Consider the following 20,153-nt stretch of genomic DNA (forward strand, 5'->3'; position numbering starts at 1 on the left):
GTTTCAATACTTTATGACAGCAGTCATTCGCATGCATTTTTATTGCTATTAAAGGACAGGACCTTTAAAAAACAAAGTACACCTCTTTTCATTCTTGTGCTTGCTTCTCTTACACAGCAGCTGACTTGCACTTGACAAGCATCCTACTCCATTTTCTCTACAAATCTGAAAAAACTTATTTTCCTTACCTTCAAATAAAGTTATTTATCAGGCGATGATATCTGCTTGCCCGTCCAATGGTTACGCTCTCTCAATCTCAACCCCCTTGTACTCTATAGGATGCCTCAACACTTCAGAGGAGGTAAAGGATGATCATGGGAGGGGGCTGTATGGGTGAGGAGGGAAGGCAAGTCCTAATGTGAAAGCGAGTGTAGCCCACCATTTAAATAAATCTCAATCAGTACATAACTGCCCATGCAATTTGAGACATTCACAGAAATGGAAGGCTTGTTGCGTGGTGAAAATCACCAAAAATGTGTGTGAAGCTGGCATTAAGACACCTTCTCCCCTTCTATATGAACTCCTCTTAGAGGAATTATGGAGAAAAGTGCTAAGTCACATGTATTTCAAACAATATTTTTATTGAAATATTTTAAAGAAATAGTTCATACTCAGGCTTTGGGTCTAAAGCAGGTTCAGAATATGGCATTACCTGGAAATCCAATACTGCTTCGACTTGAAAGCACAACTTCTGCCACCAAATAAAGACATCTGATTGCAGCTTTTATTATAGGACTTTATTACTCTCTTGTTCAACTGATCCCAGAGACATGCTTGCACTCCATCAGATACTTCTATTATTTCTTTAGCTTCTTTTGAGCAGCTTTCTTCTTTACCATCTGTAACCTTTTCATAGCGTTGAGCTGTGATTCTTGAGAAGTAGGACCCTTCAGAGAAGGGGACTGATTGCCAGATTCCGCACTTGCTTTGCTGGTGCTGCTCCCACTGCTGCCTGCTGTTCCACCACTTCCGTTTCCACCAGCAGCCTGGCTGATACTTGGAGCTGAACTGCTTGGACTTGGGAGCCCTGTTTTGCTTACGTTGTCACTGCTAACTGAACGAGAAAGACCTGTTTTTCCCAACGTGAGAGGGGGCAGGGGCTTAAACGGAACAGGGGTTGTGCCACTGTTAGGCGTTGCTATTTTTGAGCCTAGCCCTGCTTTGGCTGTTGCCAACCCTGACAAACCCACAGGTTTTTGATTATTTGAGGCAGTAGCTGGCTTGCTGCTAGTACTCTGGGTTGTGGATCCCAACTTGGCTGTTGATGGACCTGTGGAGGACGTTTTTGCTGCAAAAGCTGCCCACCCTGTAAGGCCACTGGTTGATGAGGAGGAAACGTTGGCACTGTTGGAGTTACCAGAAATAGCTGCCGAAGTCTAAAATAAAGACCAATACAAACTCCACATTAATTAAAGCTGATCCCTGCAGAACACAGACCAGCATGAATAATAATATTTTTCACATTCTTGGTATTAGAAAATAAATCAACAGGAAGATATATATATATATATATATATATATATATATATATATGCTTTCGTAGATTTTCACGGGTACAGGAATGCAGGTTTTGGTGTCTTCGGGTGTCTTCCCGTGTAAGAGTCGGGGTGTCTGGGCGACGTTTCGACGAGGTCTCACTCGTCATCTTCAGGCTGGTGCTTTCGGCTTCTTGTTACTGGAACAGAGCAGAGTCTGGTGTTTGAGTTCCTATAAATACTGTTGAGGGGTGTGGTGTATAGCCTCCAACGTTCTGGGCAGAGGGGAAGTTCCTAGATTAGTGTGCCTTTTCTTCTTTTGTTCCTTAATTACTTGAGGGATATCTTGGGTGATTTCATGAGTGATATTCTGAATACCACTGGGTGGGTCATTAAGTGTAGATTAGTTGCTAAAGCTTTCGTGTCTTGACCTCTTGAGCTTGTGAAGAGTTTTTCTGAGAAGATGGCTGTGCTGCATTTAGTTGTGCTCTGGCTTGGCTTCGTGTATAGGGGCGAGCTGTGGTTTTGTGCCTTGTGCCAGCCAGATCTGTGTAGGGATTGCAGGGGGGTGCAGCATCCGGAGGTGCCACTATAGTTTGGCTACTGGATGGAGTCTGTAATATGTCTGTGGAGAGGGTCTGGGTTTGGGTCTGGTGTGGTTGATTGGTGACGGCGTTCTGTGTGCCTCTGGTTCTGGTGTCGGTTTTTGTGGGGAGGGCTAATTTCCAGATGTCTGGCAGGCGGGACGTGTCGTCACGCTTGTTCATGTTGTGAGGGTGTTTCTCTATCTCGATGGCTTCCATGATTATTCTCTTGTGGTGATGTTCCATGTTAAAGAGCAATTTGGAATCTGCAAAATTAATTTCGTGTCCTGTTTCTTTCATGTGTTGGAAAAGAGAGGAAGTTTTTTTCTTCTTTTTTGACGGCATTCTTGTGTTCTGCACGTATCGCAGAACACAAGAATGCCGTCAAAAAAGAAGAAAAAACTTCCTCTCTTTTCCAACACATGAAAGAAACAGGACACGAAATTAATTTTGCAGATTCCAAATTGCTCTTTAACATGGAACATCACCACAAGAGAATAATCATGGAAGCCATCGAGATAGAGAAACACCCTCACAACATGAACAAGCGTGACGACACGTCCCGCCTGCCAGACATCTGGAAATTAGCCCTCCCCACAAAAACCGACACCAGAACCAGAGGCACACAGAACGCCGTCACCAATCAACCACACCAGACCCAAACCCAGACCCTCTCCACAGACATATTACAGACTCCATCCAGTAGCCAAACTATAGTGGCACCTCCGGATGCTGCACCCCCCTGCAATCCCTACACAGATCTGGCTGGCACAAGGCACAAAACCACAGCTCGCCCCTATACACGAAGCCAAGCCAGAGCACAACTAAATGCAGCACAGCCATCTTCTCAGAAAAACTCTTCACAAGCTCAAGAGGTCAAGACACGAAAGCTTTAGCAACTAATCTACACTTAATGACCCACCCAGTGGTATTCAGAATATCACTCATGAAATCACCCAAGATATCCCTCAAGTAATTAAGGAACAAAAGAAGAAAAGGCACACTAATCTAGGAACTTCCCCTCTGCCCAGAACGTTGGAGGCTATACACCACACCCCTCAACAGTATTTATAGGAACTCAAACACCAGACTCTGCTCTGTTCCAGTAACAAGAAGCCGAAAGCACCAGCCTGAAGATGACGAGTGAGACCTCGTCGAAACGTCGCACAGACACCCCGACTCTTACACGGGAAGACACCCGAAGACACCAAAACCTGCATATATATATATATATATATATATATATATATATATATATATGCTTTCGTAGATTTTCACGGGTACAGGAATGCAGGTTTTGGTGTCTTCGGGTGTCTTCCCGTGTAAGAGTCGGGGTGTCTGTGCGACGTTTCGACGAGGTCTCACTCGTCATCTTCAGGCTGGTGCTTTCGGCTTCTTGTTACTGGAACAAGAAGCCGAAAGCACCAGCCTGAAGATGACGAGTGAGACCTCGTCGAAACGTCGCACAGACACCCCGACTCTTACACGGGAAGACACCCGAAGACACCAAAACCTGCATATATATATATATATATATATATATATATATATATATATATGTATGTATTGTCCAGTAGCACCTTAGAGACCAACTAAGTTTGTTCTTGGTATAAGCTTTCGTGTGCATGTACACTTCTTCAGATACATTGAAACAGATGAATCTAGGAAGCAATGTATTATCCCAAACCACCTTGATCAAAAAAACCAGAGGGCACAAAGGGGCAGGTATATCTTAATTCTCCAGGTTAAGACAACACCAACATTTTTACCTAAGAATTAAATAAGCGCAATGATCCTTCACTCGGATGTAAAAATGACAAAACAATCTGCAGCACCTAAAACTTCAGCACTTGGGAATTAAAAAGATGAACAGCAGAATCCATGGTTATTCTTCTGTTACCTGAAATTGCTGTTATCAGGACAACTAATGTGAATTCCCAGATACAGACTTCATCTGTTTTGCATGTTTTGAAAAAGGGAATTGCTTCCATTTAGCCTTAATAGACAGTAAAGTTGGCTGTCTGCAATGCCTTGCAAATATTTGCCCAGCCTTCTGACACGTTGTCTGGAAGGCAATCACCAGGAAAACCCCACTAAATAACTCATCTACACTTCAGCTCAACATAGATCACACTTGCACAAACTTTGGGCACAATCAGCTAGGAATTCTGCTGCACAATTTCCCATGGAAATGAATGGATGCTGTATAAGAACACTGCAATGTTGAGCTTCTTGATCTTTGTTCCTAAAGATCATTTCTTAAAACTCCCAACACATTGATTCGGAATTGGGTCAATAATTACACGTGTTATTAGAGAACTCTTTGAAAATTAAATCTTTTCCCCCTGCCTCCAGGTCTGAATTGATTTGCAATGTTGACTATGCTACACTACAATATTAGATTGGCTTAAAAAGTCCTCTTTTCCATTTGTTCAAAAGCCTACATACTAATTTCAGCTTAAACAAAACAGGGATTCTGTAAGGTTTCAGTTACTGGTGGGCAAGCCCAGCGATGCCCTTAAGCTTTGGAAAAAATGAAGCTGTGCAGCCTTGGAGCTTGTCAGCTTAAGCCTTGGAAAGCTTCCTAATCCAGAAAGCCAATAGCAGAAGCCAAGGCTTTTATTACAGTCTCTGCGAGCTATCCCCCTGGCTTGTTTTCATCACTTCTTCAGCTGATAGTGAGATAAGACTAGTTTTAGTTTTAATTATTATTTCAACTGTTCAAAACTGAATTTTAATTATTTTACTATATATCAGTCTGAAGTGGAAAAGTGATTTATAAATTCCAGTATAAATCAATTAGGTCCTTCCAACCTATCTGCATTCCCCACAAGTGGGATGAAAAGAACAACCAAAATTATTCTTACATCTTATCTAAGCCTTGGAAGAAATGCAGATTACCTCTTCAGTCTACCAAATCAAACACAAAATGATTCTTATAAATTAGAAAGGATGAATTCAGTATTTTATTGAGGGCCGCTATCCAAATGGAAGACTTTATCACCCATTCAGAATTATGGACAAACTAGTAGTGTAAAATAAAAGTGCTTCAGTTCTGGATTCTAATGAGTTATGTATGATATTAGGAAGGGGGAGGGAGACCTGTGCTAAACACAATAAAATAACTTATTTTTTCCACAAAACATATTATGTACTGTACCTTGACTTCTGTCCTCTTAAACGCTAGGAAAGTTGACGTTGTCTCCATCTTTAGCTTAATTTCTGGTTTCTTTATCAGCGGGTCTTTCACAGCTGGAGCCACTGAAACTACAGCAGGGGCTGGCTTCTGAGAAGGCTTCTGTGTTTTCTGAGCCTGTATAAATTACACATGTTATCATTCTTTATATGGAATTAAAAACAAAATGAAATGCCTTAGCAATGGCAATGGAAATATTCATCACTGGACATGAGAAAGCATGAGGGACAGTTGAAACAAAAATGAGTGTGGAATTTTAAGCTGCATGGAAATAAAAGGTTTGAGAATGGGCACATAAATCAAGAACCCAAATTCGGGAAAAGAGCAGCAAGAATGGCAAGGAAAATGGAAAAAGTACAAGTGTGTATGGTGGAAGCATTTAGTCAAAGGAATCAGAACTGGAAAACTAGTATGGGGTGGATTCTAATAATAGGTGTGGTTTTGCTCTTTTGGCATCAATCACAAAAGTCAAACAAGTCATAAGAAAGACAGGATTATATGAATTTATTCCTAATTGCAGAATAGCAAATGCAATGAGCAGTGCAATACCCATTCAAATGTCAACACCCCATCCCAACATATTAAAGGATAAGGTCCTTCAAATAGTACATTTGTTGGCTGGTGCAATCTAGGAAGAAATAAGTCAACATTAATTTTTTTTTTAACATTACAAAGGTTGCTTGTTTTTTAAACAGACTAGGTCATATTGCTGTTTTATCAGTCAATGGCCCAGTTCAGATTATGGTTTCCTGGTTTGTCAACCTAACACTAAGCTGGTTCAGATGTAACAGGCAAACTCTGTCCTAATGCAAGCCAGGATCTTTGCACTAAAGTTAGTATGTGATGGAAGGGAGAATATGGGCAAGGGGATGAGTTCTTAGTTCCAAAGCTCATTCATGGCTTCATAAACAACAGTTAATGAAGCCTCAAACAATTGCCGAAGTGGACATTAGCATCTAAGCTAAGTATTATATGATTTCAAAAGTAAGATACAGGAGTTTATCTGTAATTTGAGTGATTCTTTCCTGGTTGTTGTTTTTTTAAATTGAAGTTACGAGAAGCACATTTTTTTTCTAACACTGAAATGTTCCTTCTATTAACCAACTTTTAAAATTGCAGGAATTGTATATTCTTCCCATATCTTCAATTAACATGCAAAAAGGCATGTCCCCAGAGAGAAGCAATGAAACAGAAGCCTTTCATCTTCTATGAAAGGTAAAGATTCTACGGGAGCTAAAGATGGTTAATGTAGCCCAATATTTGTTACTTTCTCTTACTTAAAAGATAATTTGCAGAGAGCAATCCATTCAGGACATAAGTGCACAGAGTAGGGGGTTATTGATTCATTTAGCTGATTCCTTCTTCCCGTGCTCCAATGACCTTGCCTGACTTTTACATTTTTTGTAATCCAAACACCTACCTTTGGCATGGGAAATATTAAGATATAAAAATCAATACAGCAGCAGCTAAAAATACACCCGCAGACTTCAAAAAGAATATATAACTATTTATTAAGGCATTTCTTACTTGACAATAAATCAATATAGGGGGGAAATGTATTCCATCAACCCTCCTCCCTTCTAATTCCCCTTTTTATATTTAGTCAAGAAATTCCTTACTTAAAGAACCCAATTAGTGGCTCAGTGCATGCTATCAATTATTCTAAGGGGGGGAAACTTCTTACCATTTTTTTCATTTGTCTGGTACATCGAGCACAATACCACACTAGGCGAGGATCATTAACTTCTTTGTCTGTCACTTGAGGTTTATGGCAATCTTGATGGTAGAGATTATGACATTCCTGGCACTCCACTAATGGATTTCCTGAAGTAACCGTCATTTGTCTGCAAAGCACAAAATGTATGGCCTAAGAGTCATAGAATTGTAGAGTTGGAAGGGACCCTGAGATTCATCTAGTCCATGGGTAGGCAAACTAAGTCCCAGGGGCCAGATCTGGCCCAATCGCCTTCTCAATCCGGCCCGCGGATGGTCCAGGAGTCATCGTGTTTTTACATGAGCAGATTGTGTCCTTTTATTTAAAATCCATCTCCGGGTTATTTGTGGGGCCTGCCTGGTGCTTTTACATGAGTGGAATCTGTCCTTTTATTTAAAATGCATCTCTAGGTTATTTGTGGGGCATAGGAATTCGTTCTTTTTTCCCCTTCAAAATATAGTCCAGTCCCCCACAAGGTCTGAGGGATAGTGGACCGGCCCCCTGCTAAAAAGGTTTGCTGACTCCTGATCTAGTCCAACCCCCTGTGATGCAGGAACCTCACCTAAATCATATATGACAGATGGCCATCCAAACCTCCAAGGAAGCAGAGTCCACCACCTCATGGGGGGGGGGGATTCCACTGTCAAACAGCTAACATTTCCTCTCAAAACACAGTCTGGGTGTTTGCAAAGCTGCCTCCAAAGGGCTATTCTTAATACTTCTCAGCAGAACAACACCCACGTGCATCACAATGAAGCCTACGTTCAGAAGATGGCCCCAGCTCTGAGGAACCTAAACTATCTAAAAGTGGGTATGAGGGATAGATAAAGAAGTGAAAAGGAAGCTAAGGATTATAGGATCTTTCCTCAGAGAACAGGGTATGCCCTGGCAAGCCTGTTTCTGCACAAAAAGAGGAAACTTGCCCATGCCAGCCTGCTCCCTTACTCAAAACATTTTGCTTGCTCTGTGTGCCTAGATACACTAATCATGAATTGCTGCCCACAAAGCCACTAGGAAGAAAATGATTCTCTTTACTTTTCACATCCCCAAAAAATCAAGTTTAAAAAGCAGTATAGTATGAAAAGCACTAGATATACTTGGTTTATTACCAATGGGTACCTCTCTCATTTAGAAGGGACGCGGGTGGCGCTGTGGGTTAAACCACAGAGCCTAGGGCTTGCCGATCAGAAGGTCGGCGGTTCGAATCCCCGTGACGGGGTGAGCTCCCGTTGCTTGGTCCCTGCTCCTGCCGACCTAGCAGTTCAAAAGTACGTCAAAGAGCAAGTAGATAAATAGGTACCGCTCAGGCGGGAAGGTAAACGGTGTTTCTGTGTGCTGCTCTGGTTCGCCAGAAGCGGCTTTGTCATTCTGGCCACATGACCCGACAGCTATATGCTGGCTCCCTCGGCCAATAAAGCGAGATGAGCGCCACAACCCCAGAGTCGGTCACGACTGGACCTAATGGTCAGGGGTCCCTTTACCCTTTACCTCTCATTTAAGATGGTTTCATACAAATTGCCCATAAAATACTAGGATAGATTGAGTCTTCCATAAAAGTCCTCAGGATGTCTGCAAATTTCATCCAATTCTGCCAAAAAATAAGGAAGTTACAAAGGGTTCCTTTAAAAAAAATTTTTGGGGAAGATACCCTTCACAAAAATCTCCAGATCTATGTGGCAGACTATATCCACTCTACATGTGCTATTATGCTACCAAATCATTTACATAAAAAGTATAGCTATTTTGATTTCCTCATAATAAAAAAAGGGAGAGAAATATTTTCTTTCCCCAAAGCAGGTTTGGCCTTGAGCCCAAAGTCATATCAAGCAGTCATTGAAGTATCTGGACCAAGGTCAGCTGTTTCCAAAGCGGCAATGTAGGGTCAAAACTGAACTACTACTATCATGACTAATTCTTATTTTATTACTCTTGTATTCAGTGCTGACTGCTATCATCTGAGTTATGTAAATCTAACTGGGAAGAAAACTGTCCAAACTGTCACCACAAGTTATACAGTTTGAAGACTGGATCCAGTCCATTTAGATAATGGAAGACATTAGAGCAAGGAGAGCCCAGTTACAACAAAAAACTGATTTAGTTACGGAAGAAGAGCCAAATCTTAGAATAATGACAGATTAAAAAAGGAGACCTCCAAGAAGAAACAGTGAGAGACAATGATGTGAGCAAGACTGTGCAACAGACTCCATCTTGCACAACAGTGCTCCCCCTTCCTCTTCTTCCCTTTGTTGCCTCCTGCATGCCCCCCAAATCTGCTCCTCGGTCCCCCCAACCCGCTGGAGCAGATTTTGGGGACATACAGGGCCCTACAATGTGACAAAGAGGAAAAGAAGTCCCTCTCTGTGACTGGACGTCTGCGCGCTGCTAGATGTCGCCCAGGAAGTTTGCACAGGATGTAAAGGGGGAAAGAAGGCATACAGAATTGACAGGCATTATCCTAATGTATTGTTATGCAAAATGGGATAATTCTAGCAGCAGCTTTGATCAAAGTAGTCAAGGTGCTATGTTTTTAACAGTTAAAACATTACTACTATGTCAGGGGAGGGGGTTCTTCTCTTGGAAAAATATATAAATGCCAATTTGGAGACTATACGTTGAGGGAAATATGGCTTGAAGTCAGCCAAACACAATTTCCCAAACCGTTACTACTTTTAGATGACAAATCAGGTTACTTCTAAGCTGCTCTGGCACATATCCCCATGGTACAGGTACATAGGTAACCATGGAAACTCTATTTGCAGGTGGATGTGGTAAGAGAAATACGCTATTCCTTTATTTAACAGGAAAATGAAGACAGAAGATAATATTCAGATGGCTTCAGAAACAGTTTTTTTAAAAGGTGGGCTAATTTGAAAACAAATCAGAAAAATCTTGTGCCAATTCTGGAGTATGTGCAGTGTGATTCTAAGCAGGCTGAGTTTACTTCCTAGGAAATGTGCTAAGGATTTACAGCCTTGACTGCTAAATAGAGCAGCTACAGTTTCTTAAAAAAAAAGAAAATAAACTGGATCACAAAATTTTAAGATCTTCCAACTATATGATACATACCTTCATATTTTAGATCTATAAAATAGTAACTGTGGCGAGATTTTAAAAATTCCACACCAAATGAAACATAAAAACTTTGTGTGACAAAAATTGTCAAAACCAAATTTCATTTTAAGCTGGTTTGAAATGGAAACAGTTGAAAGAGTTTGATGCCTTAAATAGAACACAGTATCATTAATATATATGGTATGATATAGAAGCGTTCTTGAAAAGGCATATAGGTTTCTCCCTAATAAATCCTCTATTTTGACAGGATTGAGGTGTCACTTACAAATCACAAAGAACATTTTGCTTTTGAATATTTAGTTACACTTGAAAACCAGACAGTGGCTTAACAATATTTGTTAAGCAGAACAGCTATTTAAGGTCTCCCTACAGACTACCATGGTTTTTATATTTATACTTATTCTACTACTGACAGTTTCATGCCTCTGGTTAGCCTATATGCATACATAAAGTTAAATTCAACAATTGTCTAAGCTCAGGCTGCCACCCCACCCCCTTCAGTCATATTTACTCAAGAGAAGTAACTTAGAATTCAATGAAATTACTTAGGGTGAACTTCTGAAGCGAGCAATTTGAAGACTGAACACAGCCCTATTCCTTTGCTTGGTGAAGTCAAAAGTCTTTAATATCTGAAAGATACCTGAGAACTGAGATTTTAAGATTTTCAAGTTTCACAGATATGCAGTGCATTACACAAAGGCATCTTCTGCAAACCCAAAGCGACTATGATATTAGTAGCTGCAGTAGGGGACAGATTTTGAGCCAAATATTTCTTTTTTCCCATTAACTTAATAAATCTGCAATATACTGCTATGCAACGTGAACCTGTTTCTCATACTGCATTAAAACAGCGGCATGAACATTCAGTTAGAACTGAATACCCATATACTTAAAAACAAAACCTATGCACGCCCACAAAATACCCTCACCAACCACAAACACAACAACAACAAAGTGAATTAAGGCTACATTCTTACACCCACTTACCTGGGAGTAAATCCTTTTTTACTCAGTGATATTTACCTACAAGTGAACATGCACAAGCTTGGGCTGCTAGTCTGAAAACTTTTACACACATAATTTATTGTTTAAATTTTAGGTCTTTGATCTCATGAACCATGGGGAAATCCTATTAGAAATTACCGCTTGGCTTATAAAGAAAAGTGACTATTTAGAATTGACAACAAAATGGTCAATTACACCCTATAAATCTCCTGCAATTGCCAAATTTTCCCATACTCACCGGCAAACAACACAAGCCAAACCCATCTCCATGGCAAAATCATCAGCACTAGTTTCTTCAAAACTTGAAAGGTCTGCCATGGCCAAATCCTTGCTAGTCTGTACTGTGATTGGGGATGAACGAGTCTCTGGCTTTTCTAGTCTTGGTTTCTTTGGCATGTCAACTCCTTCACTGCTTTCCAGCTTTATCTGCTGAATGATATACACACACAGTGATGGTGAAAACATGAAAGCTTGGAGCAAGTAAATAAGAAATCAGTTTATAATTGAAAGAAAGCATATTCATTGCATAACACAAAATTTACAGAATGCATTACATTCATCAACATAATCTTTCCCCCCATATCTCCAAATTATGTAGAATGTGAGGTGCTCTGAAAATTACAGAAGTCCAGTAATACTGATAAACATATTTATCGCCACTACGAAAGGAACCAAAGAGTACTGGCACATTGAAATCAAAGTAGTTTGCTGTTGTTGCTTAAAGCATTTGGAAAAAGTGCCTCAGGCTTTTTCTTCCAGCAGATTCATAGTTTAGTATTACTCTGATCTTACTCCATTACCAATAATATGAAGCAGAATGGATCATCTTAACATCTGAAGATCAGGCTTATTATTCATAACTTAATATTCTGGATTAAATGCCTTACCGAGTTTGTAGATCCCTTAAAATGAAATGAATTCTTACTTATGAATACTAAAGTGATTTTCCTGATTTATTAAGAGCACTTCATTCCTACAAGGACCCTCTATTCCTGTTTGTCACCCTGATATGCATGGCACACCAGTATTCTTACCTCATATTATAAATGGGGCAAGTTTGTTGAGGCTGAGAGGTAGTGGTTAATCTAAGGCTACCCAAGCAACTTCATGGCTGAACTAAGATGCTCCCAGGCCCATCATTCTTGCTCTTAATTTCCATGCTAGCACCAGCTAGATTTAATTACAGCCTTGCATTAAATAGAAGCCCTGCTGTCATGCAGTCAAAAACAGTGGTGGGTAAAGTGAGATTGCAAGCAAGGCAAAATAAACAAAGCCCAAGCAAAATTAACATGCTTACTTGTCAGCCTGCAGCACTGGAAAGCTGCTAAGGAATTTGTAGACAAGGAAAAGGGCACCCTTTGAAAACTAAACAATCTGCATAGAAGAGAAATCACACAGCTCCTACTCTTGAAAGAAGTGAGCAATTAACTATGGAGAGGACACAGCTAGCAAAGCAGAACACATTCATACACAAGGATTAATACCACCCCCAAAGCAAGAAATAATAAAGAGTCAGTTTTTGCAAATACAAATATGTAACCCTTAAAATTCCTATCCAAATAATGCTTTACAGGTAGCAGTAGAACTTACTTTATCAGCAGACCTCTTCTCTGCTTCTTTTTTCACCTTTTCGGCTGCAATGGGCTTGCCATTATTGCTACCTGAAGGAAGGTTTGAGGAAGCCTTAGGCTCTTGCTTAACAGAAACTGGTTTTGTAATAGATACTTTGGGCTGATCTACCTCCTGTATAAAGCATAACAATAATGTTGTATTAATGGTAATATTAGATATAGTTGCTATGCTGAGATCAAAACAATTTTGTTTTCACTTTGAGAGGTGACAAAGCTTAAAATGTTACCCCAACCCCAAATACCATTTTCCCCTGCCAGCACAGCCAGTTGTCAAGGAGGATGGGAACTGCCATACATAATATCCAGGGGGCACAATTTGGCTACCCCTGCCCTAAAGTGCCAAACAAAGTGGAGGAAATAGAGATTCTTTAATATAGATAGTATAGGCATTTTATACTATAAAGGGTTTTTTTGGTTCAGTCACTTACATGCCAATCCTACACAAAATTATTTAAGTAGAAGATGGCTGGAGCCTGTGTATGCTAAGGATCTGGACCATTTTGACAGTAATGTCAGCCCTTCTACTATGCAAGCCAGAACTTCTCTCTCCCCTGCTATCAGGTTTTATTTTTACATCCCAAGTCAACAATGAGATCAGCTACCAGGTCAATCTATCACTTGTGATACTACAAAGGTTAAGCAGAACTTACCCACTGGCCAACCCTTTACTAGTGAAGGAACAAGTAACAATGCTGATGGCAATAGCAACACATCAGAACCATTAAAAAGGCCTTCTGGAGCCCAGATGAAAGAAATCTGGTAGGTCTGTTATAACAGCAGTTCTTGCTCCTGTGCTTTAAAGAACCTGAAACATGACTCACAGCACCACCACCGCTCCTTACTTACTTGAGCCACATTCTGCTCACCGGCTACAAATTCTATTTTTCATTGATTTCTAATATTCAGAATAGGATTCTAAGTCCCAAGCAGTCTTAACAAGAAATAAGCCCGTTGAACCCAGAGGGGCTCACCTCTGAATATACATGTACTGAATCAGAATGCAAATGTACAGACAAATGAAAGTAGATAATGATGATTTTTGAAGTTCTTTTCAATTCTTACTGGCTTCTTCAAGTAATAGGAAAGAGCCTCCCATTTCAGAAGTTATATACAGCACAAATATATCTAACACATTTCATTCATTCACTCCTGTACCTTCTGTGATGGGCGATAGTCAATCCCCCTAGACAAAGATTCATCCAGTAGTGCTTTTAGCTTTTCAGCTGAATCCTTGCTCTTTGAATGCAGAAAGCCCAGAGCTTTCAGGAATATGGGGTCTAGCTCCAAGTTCAGAGTAGCAGCCATAGCAGTATCTTTAAATGAAAATAAATAATGAAAGAGCAGAACAAATATATGCCCCCCCTCCAAAAGTACAAGTTTCTTAAGAGGAAATCTGTCACCTTATTCTTAGCAAAAATAAAACAGTTTCTGGAAATAATACTGTGCATTTAGAATATAGGTTTCAAGACTTTTGAATCTGGCACAGTCCTGGCAACTAACTCAAGTTAATCAAGAAAGTTGCTGTCTGTATTTGTTTTATTTAAAACAATGTATTTACTGCTTGATTGTAAATAAAACCTCTAACCAATTTACAGAAAATAAAACAAGCATTAATGTTGTCAAGAAATGAAGAGTTAAAACAGGATTTTTAAAAATCAAAATATAATTCATTAAAATTATACAATAGCTAAAAATACATGGGAACATGGTTTGCCTGATAAAAAAGATTTTTTAGTAGGCACCAAAAAGATTACAGTGAAGGCGCCTGTCTGGTGTTTATAGGTGAGCAGTTTCAAAGTGTAGATGCCACCGCACTAAGTGAGCAGCTAGGATTATTTAGCATCTATAACAGTGCAAGTTCCATAGACTCTGGTCCATGGGGTCACGAAGAGTCGGACACGACTAAAAGACTAAACAACAACAACAGTGAGTTCCATAGACTAAAGTCATATCTGGGGCAAGGTTATTTATGCCCCACACTGTTCTGGTCTCAAGCTATACTACGGTATTTTTCCGTGTATAACACTCCTCTGTGTATAAGACGACACCTATTTTTGGGGACTCCAAATAAAGAAAATGGGGTGGGGGAGATTGCCCAGAGTTGTTGAGCTATTGGGGGGGGGGGGATTGCCACAAGTTGTTGAGCTTTTTTGTGGAGGGGAATTGCAGAAAATAGCACACCCGCCTGACCGACACTGCCAATCGCACGCGTCGCCAAAGCCACCAATCATCTGCCTGCTCAACGCCAGCAGCCACCAATCACCCGCCCAGTCGCCACTGACAATTTCCTGCTCGTGGCTGCAACCAATCGCCCGTCCCCCCCGTCCCCCGCACTATCTGTGTATAAGACAACCCCCAATTTTTAATATTAGTTTATAACTTTTAAAAGTGTCTTATACACGGAAAGCTATGGTATATACCAACATTCAACACCCTGACCTTGGTCCAGGAACTCTAAGTAACGCCAAAAGATGCAATAATGACACCCTCTTGGACGGCTTTGAAAGTTTATGGACAAATTCATGGATGATAAGGCTACCAGGAGCTACCAAGCACAAGGCTGCCTCCAGAATGAGAGACATTAGGCATTGGCGACTTGGTCCTCCAAATGTTTTGGGACTACAAGTCTCATCATCCCTGACCACTGGTCCTGTTAGCTAGGGATGATGGGAGTTGTAGTCCCAAAACATCTGGAAGGCCGAGTTTGCCTATGCCTGCATTATGCCTCTGAATGCCAGTTCCCAGAGAGCACACAGGGAGACGGAGCGCTGTTGCACGCAGGTGCAGCTTGTGGGCTTTCCAATGGCATTGGGTTGGTCACTGTAAGAACAGGATGCTGGACTAGATAGGCCTTTTGGTTTGATGCAACAAGACTCTTTTTTGTGTTGTGCTTTGATGTGTTTGCAACCCATCAACATCAGGCGCACCTATCAAGGTGGCTGGTAGAAAATGGCAAGGTGGGCGGGGGTATACAGTGGTGCCTCGCAAGACAAAAAGAATCCGTTCTGTGATTCTCTTCGTCTAGCGGTTTTTTTGTCTTGCGAAGCAAGCCCATTGACGGATTAGCGGATTAGCGCTATTAGCGGCTTATCTGCTGATCGGATCAGCTGATAAGCGGCTTAGAAAAAGGGGGGAGGGGGAAAAAAGCAGGAACTCGCAAGACATTGTCGTCTTGCGAAGCAAGCCCATAGGAAATTCGTTTTGCGAAGCACCTCCAAAACGGAAAACTCTTTCGTCTAACGAGTTTTCCGTCTTGCGAGGCATTCGTCTTGCGGGGCACCACTGTACATAATAAAATTATTATGATGATGATACAAAGCTCTTCACACTATGCGTTGATTCGTGTCGTGATTATTATTTTTTAAGTATTTTTTATTAGGTTTTGCCAGTGCCTTTTTCTGGAGGGATGCAGGGGTACGCATACACCTAAACATTTTGTGAATCTTTGTACTTTGGTCCATTTACTGTATTTATTTTTCCTGATTTCAACTCTAAAATGGTGATTTTCTTGAGTCAAAAGGGGAGTCCCCCTAAGCAATTTCTTAAAGAAAAAAAGCACTGGGTTTTGCAATGTTATAATACAAACCTATATTAGCAACACAAATCGACAAAAAAAAAAAAAACTGGGGTGGAAAGCAGGAGCTGATGATTGAATTACTGTAATAGGCAGGAGGGGGAAGTGTATTTGCTTCGTTGTTGTTATGTATTGTGTTTTTCTGCTGCAAAACGCCCGTGCTCTTCGGACAAAGGGCGGTATATAAATTTAATCTTAACATTTTTTCCAACACACAATATAAAGAGCTGTAATGTCGCCTGAAAACGAAACAAGGCGGACCCAAATTCCGGGCAAGGAACGCCTCGATTCATTCTCTATAAAAGCATCAACATCCGGGTTACAAACCACCGCTTGTTTCGTTTCCTAAAATTTTATACACCGCTTGATTGTGAAGGGGAAGCCACAACACCTGAAAGCGGTTTAGCGGCAATAACATTAACGGGAGAGACGGGGATTTTATAAACTGTCAGATTAGGGGAGCGAGGTGTTTGAATGCGGCGGGGAAGAAGCGCTTTAACGGGAGAGGCGGGACTAGGTCCGTCTGCCGCTCCTCAGACAGATCAAGGCGCTTCCCGCCAGCGCCCCTGCTCTTTTTACCTCAGCTGCGTCTCCGCCCGGGAAACCCCGTAGACAAAACTCGCCCCTTCTTCCCCCGCCGAGCGCTCGTAGGGCCCGGGAGAACCACGCAGACGACGCCGACGCCCCCGTCGGGCCGGCGCAACCTCCTCCTCTTCCCCGACCTCCACCTCGCGAAGCTCCCGGCTTTTCTCCCCGGAGGTGCCGCCGGCCCTGCCGCGCTTGCTCCTTCGCGGAGGCAGGCACCGGAAGCGGCGGGCGGCAGCCATGACGGAAGGCAGGAAAAGGCGGAGCTTGCGACTTCAAGCCGGGAGGCGGCTGCCTGCTAATAAGGGAGCAGCTCCTGAGGGTAAGCGCCTGGCGGAGGGTCCCCGGGGGGAGCGGGAGAGGCGCGACGGAGGAGGAGGGCCGAATAGGGACCCTTGGCTGAAATTCACGGGGAGTGATGGTGCTCTGGGCAATCCAGCCTCTGAGCGCGTGCAGAGTGCATCACCGTTTCACCCTCGGGTCAGACCCATTCGGGGCCGGTTCTGACTAGCTCAGGCATAGGCAAACTCGGCCCTCCAGATGTTTTGGGACTACAGCTTCCATCATCCCTGACCACTGGTTCTGTTAGCTAGGGACGATGGGAGTTGTAGTCCCAAAACATCTGGAGGGCCGAGTTTGGACTAGGTTTTGTTTTAAGGGGGTGGGTAGGTGGAGGGTTGTGATCTAGTCCTCCCTCCCCAGTGGCGTAGCGTGGGTTGTCAGCACCCGGGGCAAGGCAAGTAATTTGCGCCCCTAACCCGTGGATTTTAGCAGGGGGCAGAGAACTGCGAGTGCGAGCGTGCCCCCCCAGATGTTGCGCCCGGTGCAGCCCCCCCTGCACCCCCCACGCTACGCCACTGCCCCTCCCCACCCGATTCCCAGAAATCTGTAGCTGCTTAGTGCTAGCGACCCACTGCTGCCTCCACCGTCTCCTCTTGCTCCTGGAGGTGAGGTGGTGATCCAAAGGATTTGGGCACCACTAGTGGGCTTCACTTAGTTTCTACCTCTGCATTTAGGGAGGTGGGTGGTTTCCAGACAGGGTTGAGCTTCAGCACAGGACCAAGCATAAGATTGCCAGCTTCTTTCTTACAAAGCACGTCGTCCCCCCCTTTTTTTTGGGGGGGGGACACAAAACTCCACCTGTTGAATACTGGCTGCTGGTGAGCTTATTAAGTACAGTGGTACCTCGGGTTACATACACTTCAGGTTACAGACTCCGCTAACCCAGAAATAGTGCTTCAGGTTAAGAACTTTGCTTCAGGATGAGAACAGAAATCGTGCTCCAGCGGCGCGGCAGCAGCAGCAGGAGGCCCCATTAGCTAAAGTGGTGCCTAAATTCCTAAATGTTCTGCTATGAGTAAGGAGGAGCTTGCCTCATTTACACAAGCACAAAAGCATATACCACCACAATGAAGCTTTCTCAAAGGCTTAATAAAAGGTTCATGGTGCAGGATAGCGCATAGCTCCTGAAATATAGCATGTGTACCAGTGAGAGGAAGACAATTACACTGTTCACACATTAATGGTTTACCGTGAACATGTGATCTGGGTCACTTTGCCCCTCTGCATTAGTGGGCAGGAGAACATGGTTTATTTTGCTTTAAGTACAGCCAGCCAGCGAACAATAAACCTTGGTTACAGATTGTACAGTAGTTTGTTGGAGTGAAACAATTCCACTATCCCAGGTTCAAACATCATGCTAAAACAGAGATCACTGTTTGTTTATGCTGCAAGCTAGTGTGGAGCAACAAAGAAGTGATACCGTATTTTTCGCCCCATAAGACGCACCGGCCCATAAGACGCACCTAGTTTTTTGGGGGGGAAATAAAGGGGGAAAAAATTATTTCCCCCCCAGGTGCGCTGCGCTACACCAGGAGCTTGGGGCGTGCGGAGCTCAGCGCGCCCCAAGCTTCTGCGTGCCGGCAAGGTCTCCGCTAGCGTGGGAGAGCCGGGCGCCTCTCCCAGGGCTAGTGGAGCCCTGCGCTAATCCAGAAGCTTGGGGCGAGCTGAGGTCAGCGCGCCCCAAGCTTCTGCGTGCCGGCAAGCAGTCCGCTAGCCCTGGGAGAGCCGAGGGGCTCTCCCAGGGCTAGCGGACCCCTGCGCTACACCAGAAGCTTGGGGCGTGCTGAGCTCAGCGTGCCCCAAGCTTCTGCGTGCGCGCAAGCAGTCCGCTAGCCTTGGGAGAGCCGGGGGGCTCTCCCAGGGCTAGCGGACCCCTGCGCTACACCAGAAGCTTGGGGCGTGCTGAGCTCAGCGTGCCCCAAGCTTCTGCGTGCGCGCAAGCAGTCCGCTAGCCTTGGGAGAGGCGCGGGGCTCTCCCAGGGCTAGCGGATCGCTGCGCTACACCAGGAACTTGGGGTGTGCTGAGCTCAGCGCGCTCCAAGCTTCTAGGTTCGCGCAAGCAGTCCGCTGCCGCCCCAAGCCTGGTGCACCCGGTGGGACCTCCTGCCGGGTGCGCGAGGCTTGCAGACACTCGCCCGAAGCAGGGAGAGCCCTCCCAGAGCTCCGCGTGCTTTGGGCGACAGGCTGCCGCCCCAAGCCTCGCGCACCCGGTGGGACCTCCTGCTGGGTGCGCGAGGCTTGCAGACACTCACCCGAAGCAGGGAGAGCCCTCCGGAGGGCTCCCCGTGCTTCGGGCGACAGGCTGCCGCCCCAAGCCTCGCGCACCCGGTGGGACCTCCTGCCGGGTGCGCGAGGCTTGCAGACACTCGCCCGAAGCAGGGAGAGCCCTCCGGAGGGCTCCCCGTGCTTTGGGCGGCAGGCTGCCGCCCCAAGCCTGGCGCACCCGGTGGGACCTCCTGCCGGGTGCGCAAGGCTTGCAGACACTCGCCCGAAGCAGGGAGAGCCCTCCGGAGGGCTCCCCCTGCTTCGGGCGACAGGCTGCCGCCCCAAGCCTCGCGCACCCGGTGGGACCTCCTGCCGGGCGCGCGAGGCTTGCAGGCATTCGCCCCATAAGACGCACTCCGATTTCCCCTTCATTTTTGGAGGGGAAAAAGTGCGTCTTATGGGTCGAAAAATACGGTAAATCTTAAACGGCAACACACAAGGATTATCTGCAAAAAACTACTGAATTCTGGCTCTTTGTGGATTAGAATCCCTGCACATTAAGAGTTTGGAGTGCTTGAAATTTTAAGATCCAATTGTAAGCACATTAGAAGGATATAAAAGTAAGGCTTAAGTTGATTCCAAGTTCTTGAACAATTCAGCTTCGTGGTGCAGGACTGCTTGTTTTCAATTAAGTAATCTACTATTTGTTCCCATTTATTAGAAGTAGGGGGGAGACTATGCAGCACTCAGTAAATCCATGAATAGGATGG

At 43.8% G+C, this 20,153-nt stretch overlaps 2 protein-coding genes across 5 annotated transcripts in view; one reads left to right on the forward strand and one right to left on the reverse strand.

Moving 5' to 3' along the window:
• Positions 1-562: 562 nt before the first annotated feature.
• Positions 563-16,968, reverse strand: INTS12 (integrator complex subunit 12). Of its 2 annotated transcripts, none has more exons than XM_082237011.1 (7): positions 16,831-16,968; positions 13,833-13,990; positions 12,637-12,789; positions 11,285-11,472; positions 6,940-7,099; positions 5,220-5,372; positions 563-1,376 (listed from the first exon to the last, which is right to left on the reverse strand). In XM_082237011.1, the coding sequence occupies exons 2-7, from the start codon at positions 13,980-13,982 to the stop codon at positions 798-800; spliced, it is 1,383 nt and encodes a 460-aa protein (XP_082093137.1). In that variant the 5' UTR covers positions 13,983-13,990; positions 16,831-16,968; the 3' UTR covers positions 563-797. The 2 variants fall into 2 exon arrangements, with proteins under 2 accessions (XP_082093137.1, XP_082093136.1); XM_082237010.1 differs by having other exon boundaries at positions 11,285-11,475.
• Positions 16,969-17,018: 50 nt separating this feature from the next.
• The window catches only part of GSTCD (glutathione S-transferase C-terminal domain containing), a 59,434-nt gene continuing 56,299 nt past the window's right edge, over positions 17,019-20,153 (forward strand). For 2 of the 3 annotated variants that reach the window (XM_082236954.1, XM_082236956.1), the window contains exon 1: positions 17,019-17,158. The gene's annotated coding sequence lies outside the window, so the exon portion shown is untranslated. The remainder of the gene's footprint in view (positions 17,159-20,153) is intronic. The other variant, XM_082236955.1, reaches the window with a different exon arrangement.

The sequence above is a fragment of the Podarcis vaucheri genome (genome assembly GCF_965113315.1).
Source record: "Podarcis vaucheri genome assembly, chromosome: 9".
Lineage (NCBI taxonomy): Eukaryota > Metazoa > Chordata > Lepidosauria > Squamata > Lacertidae > Podarcis > Podarcis vaucheri.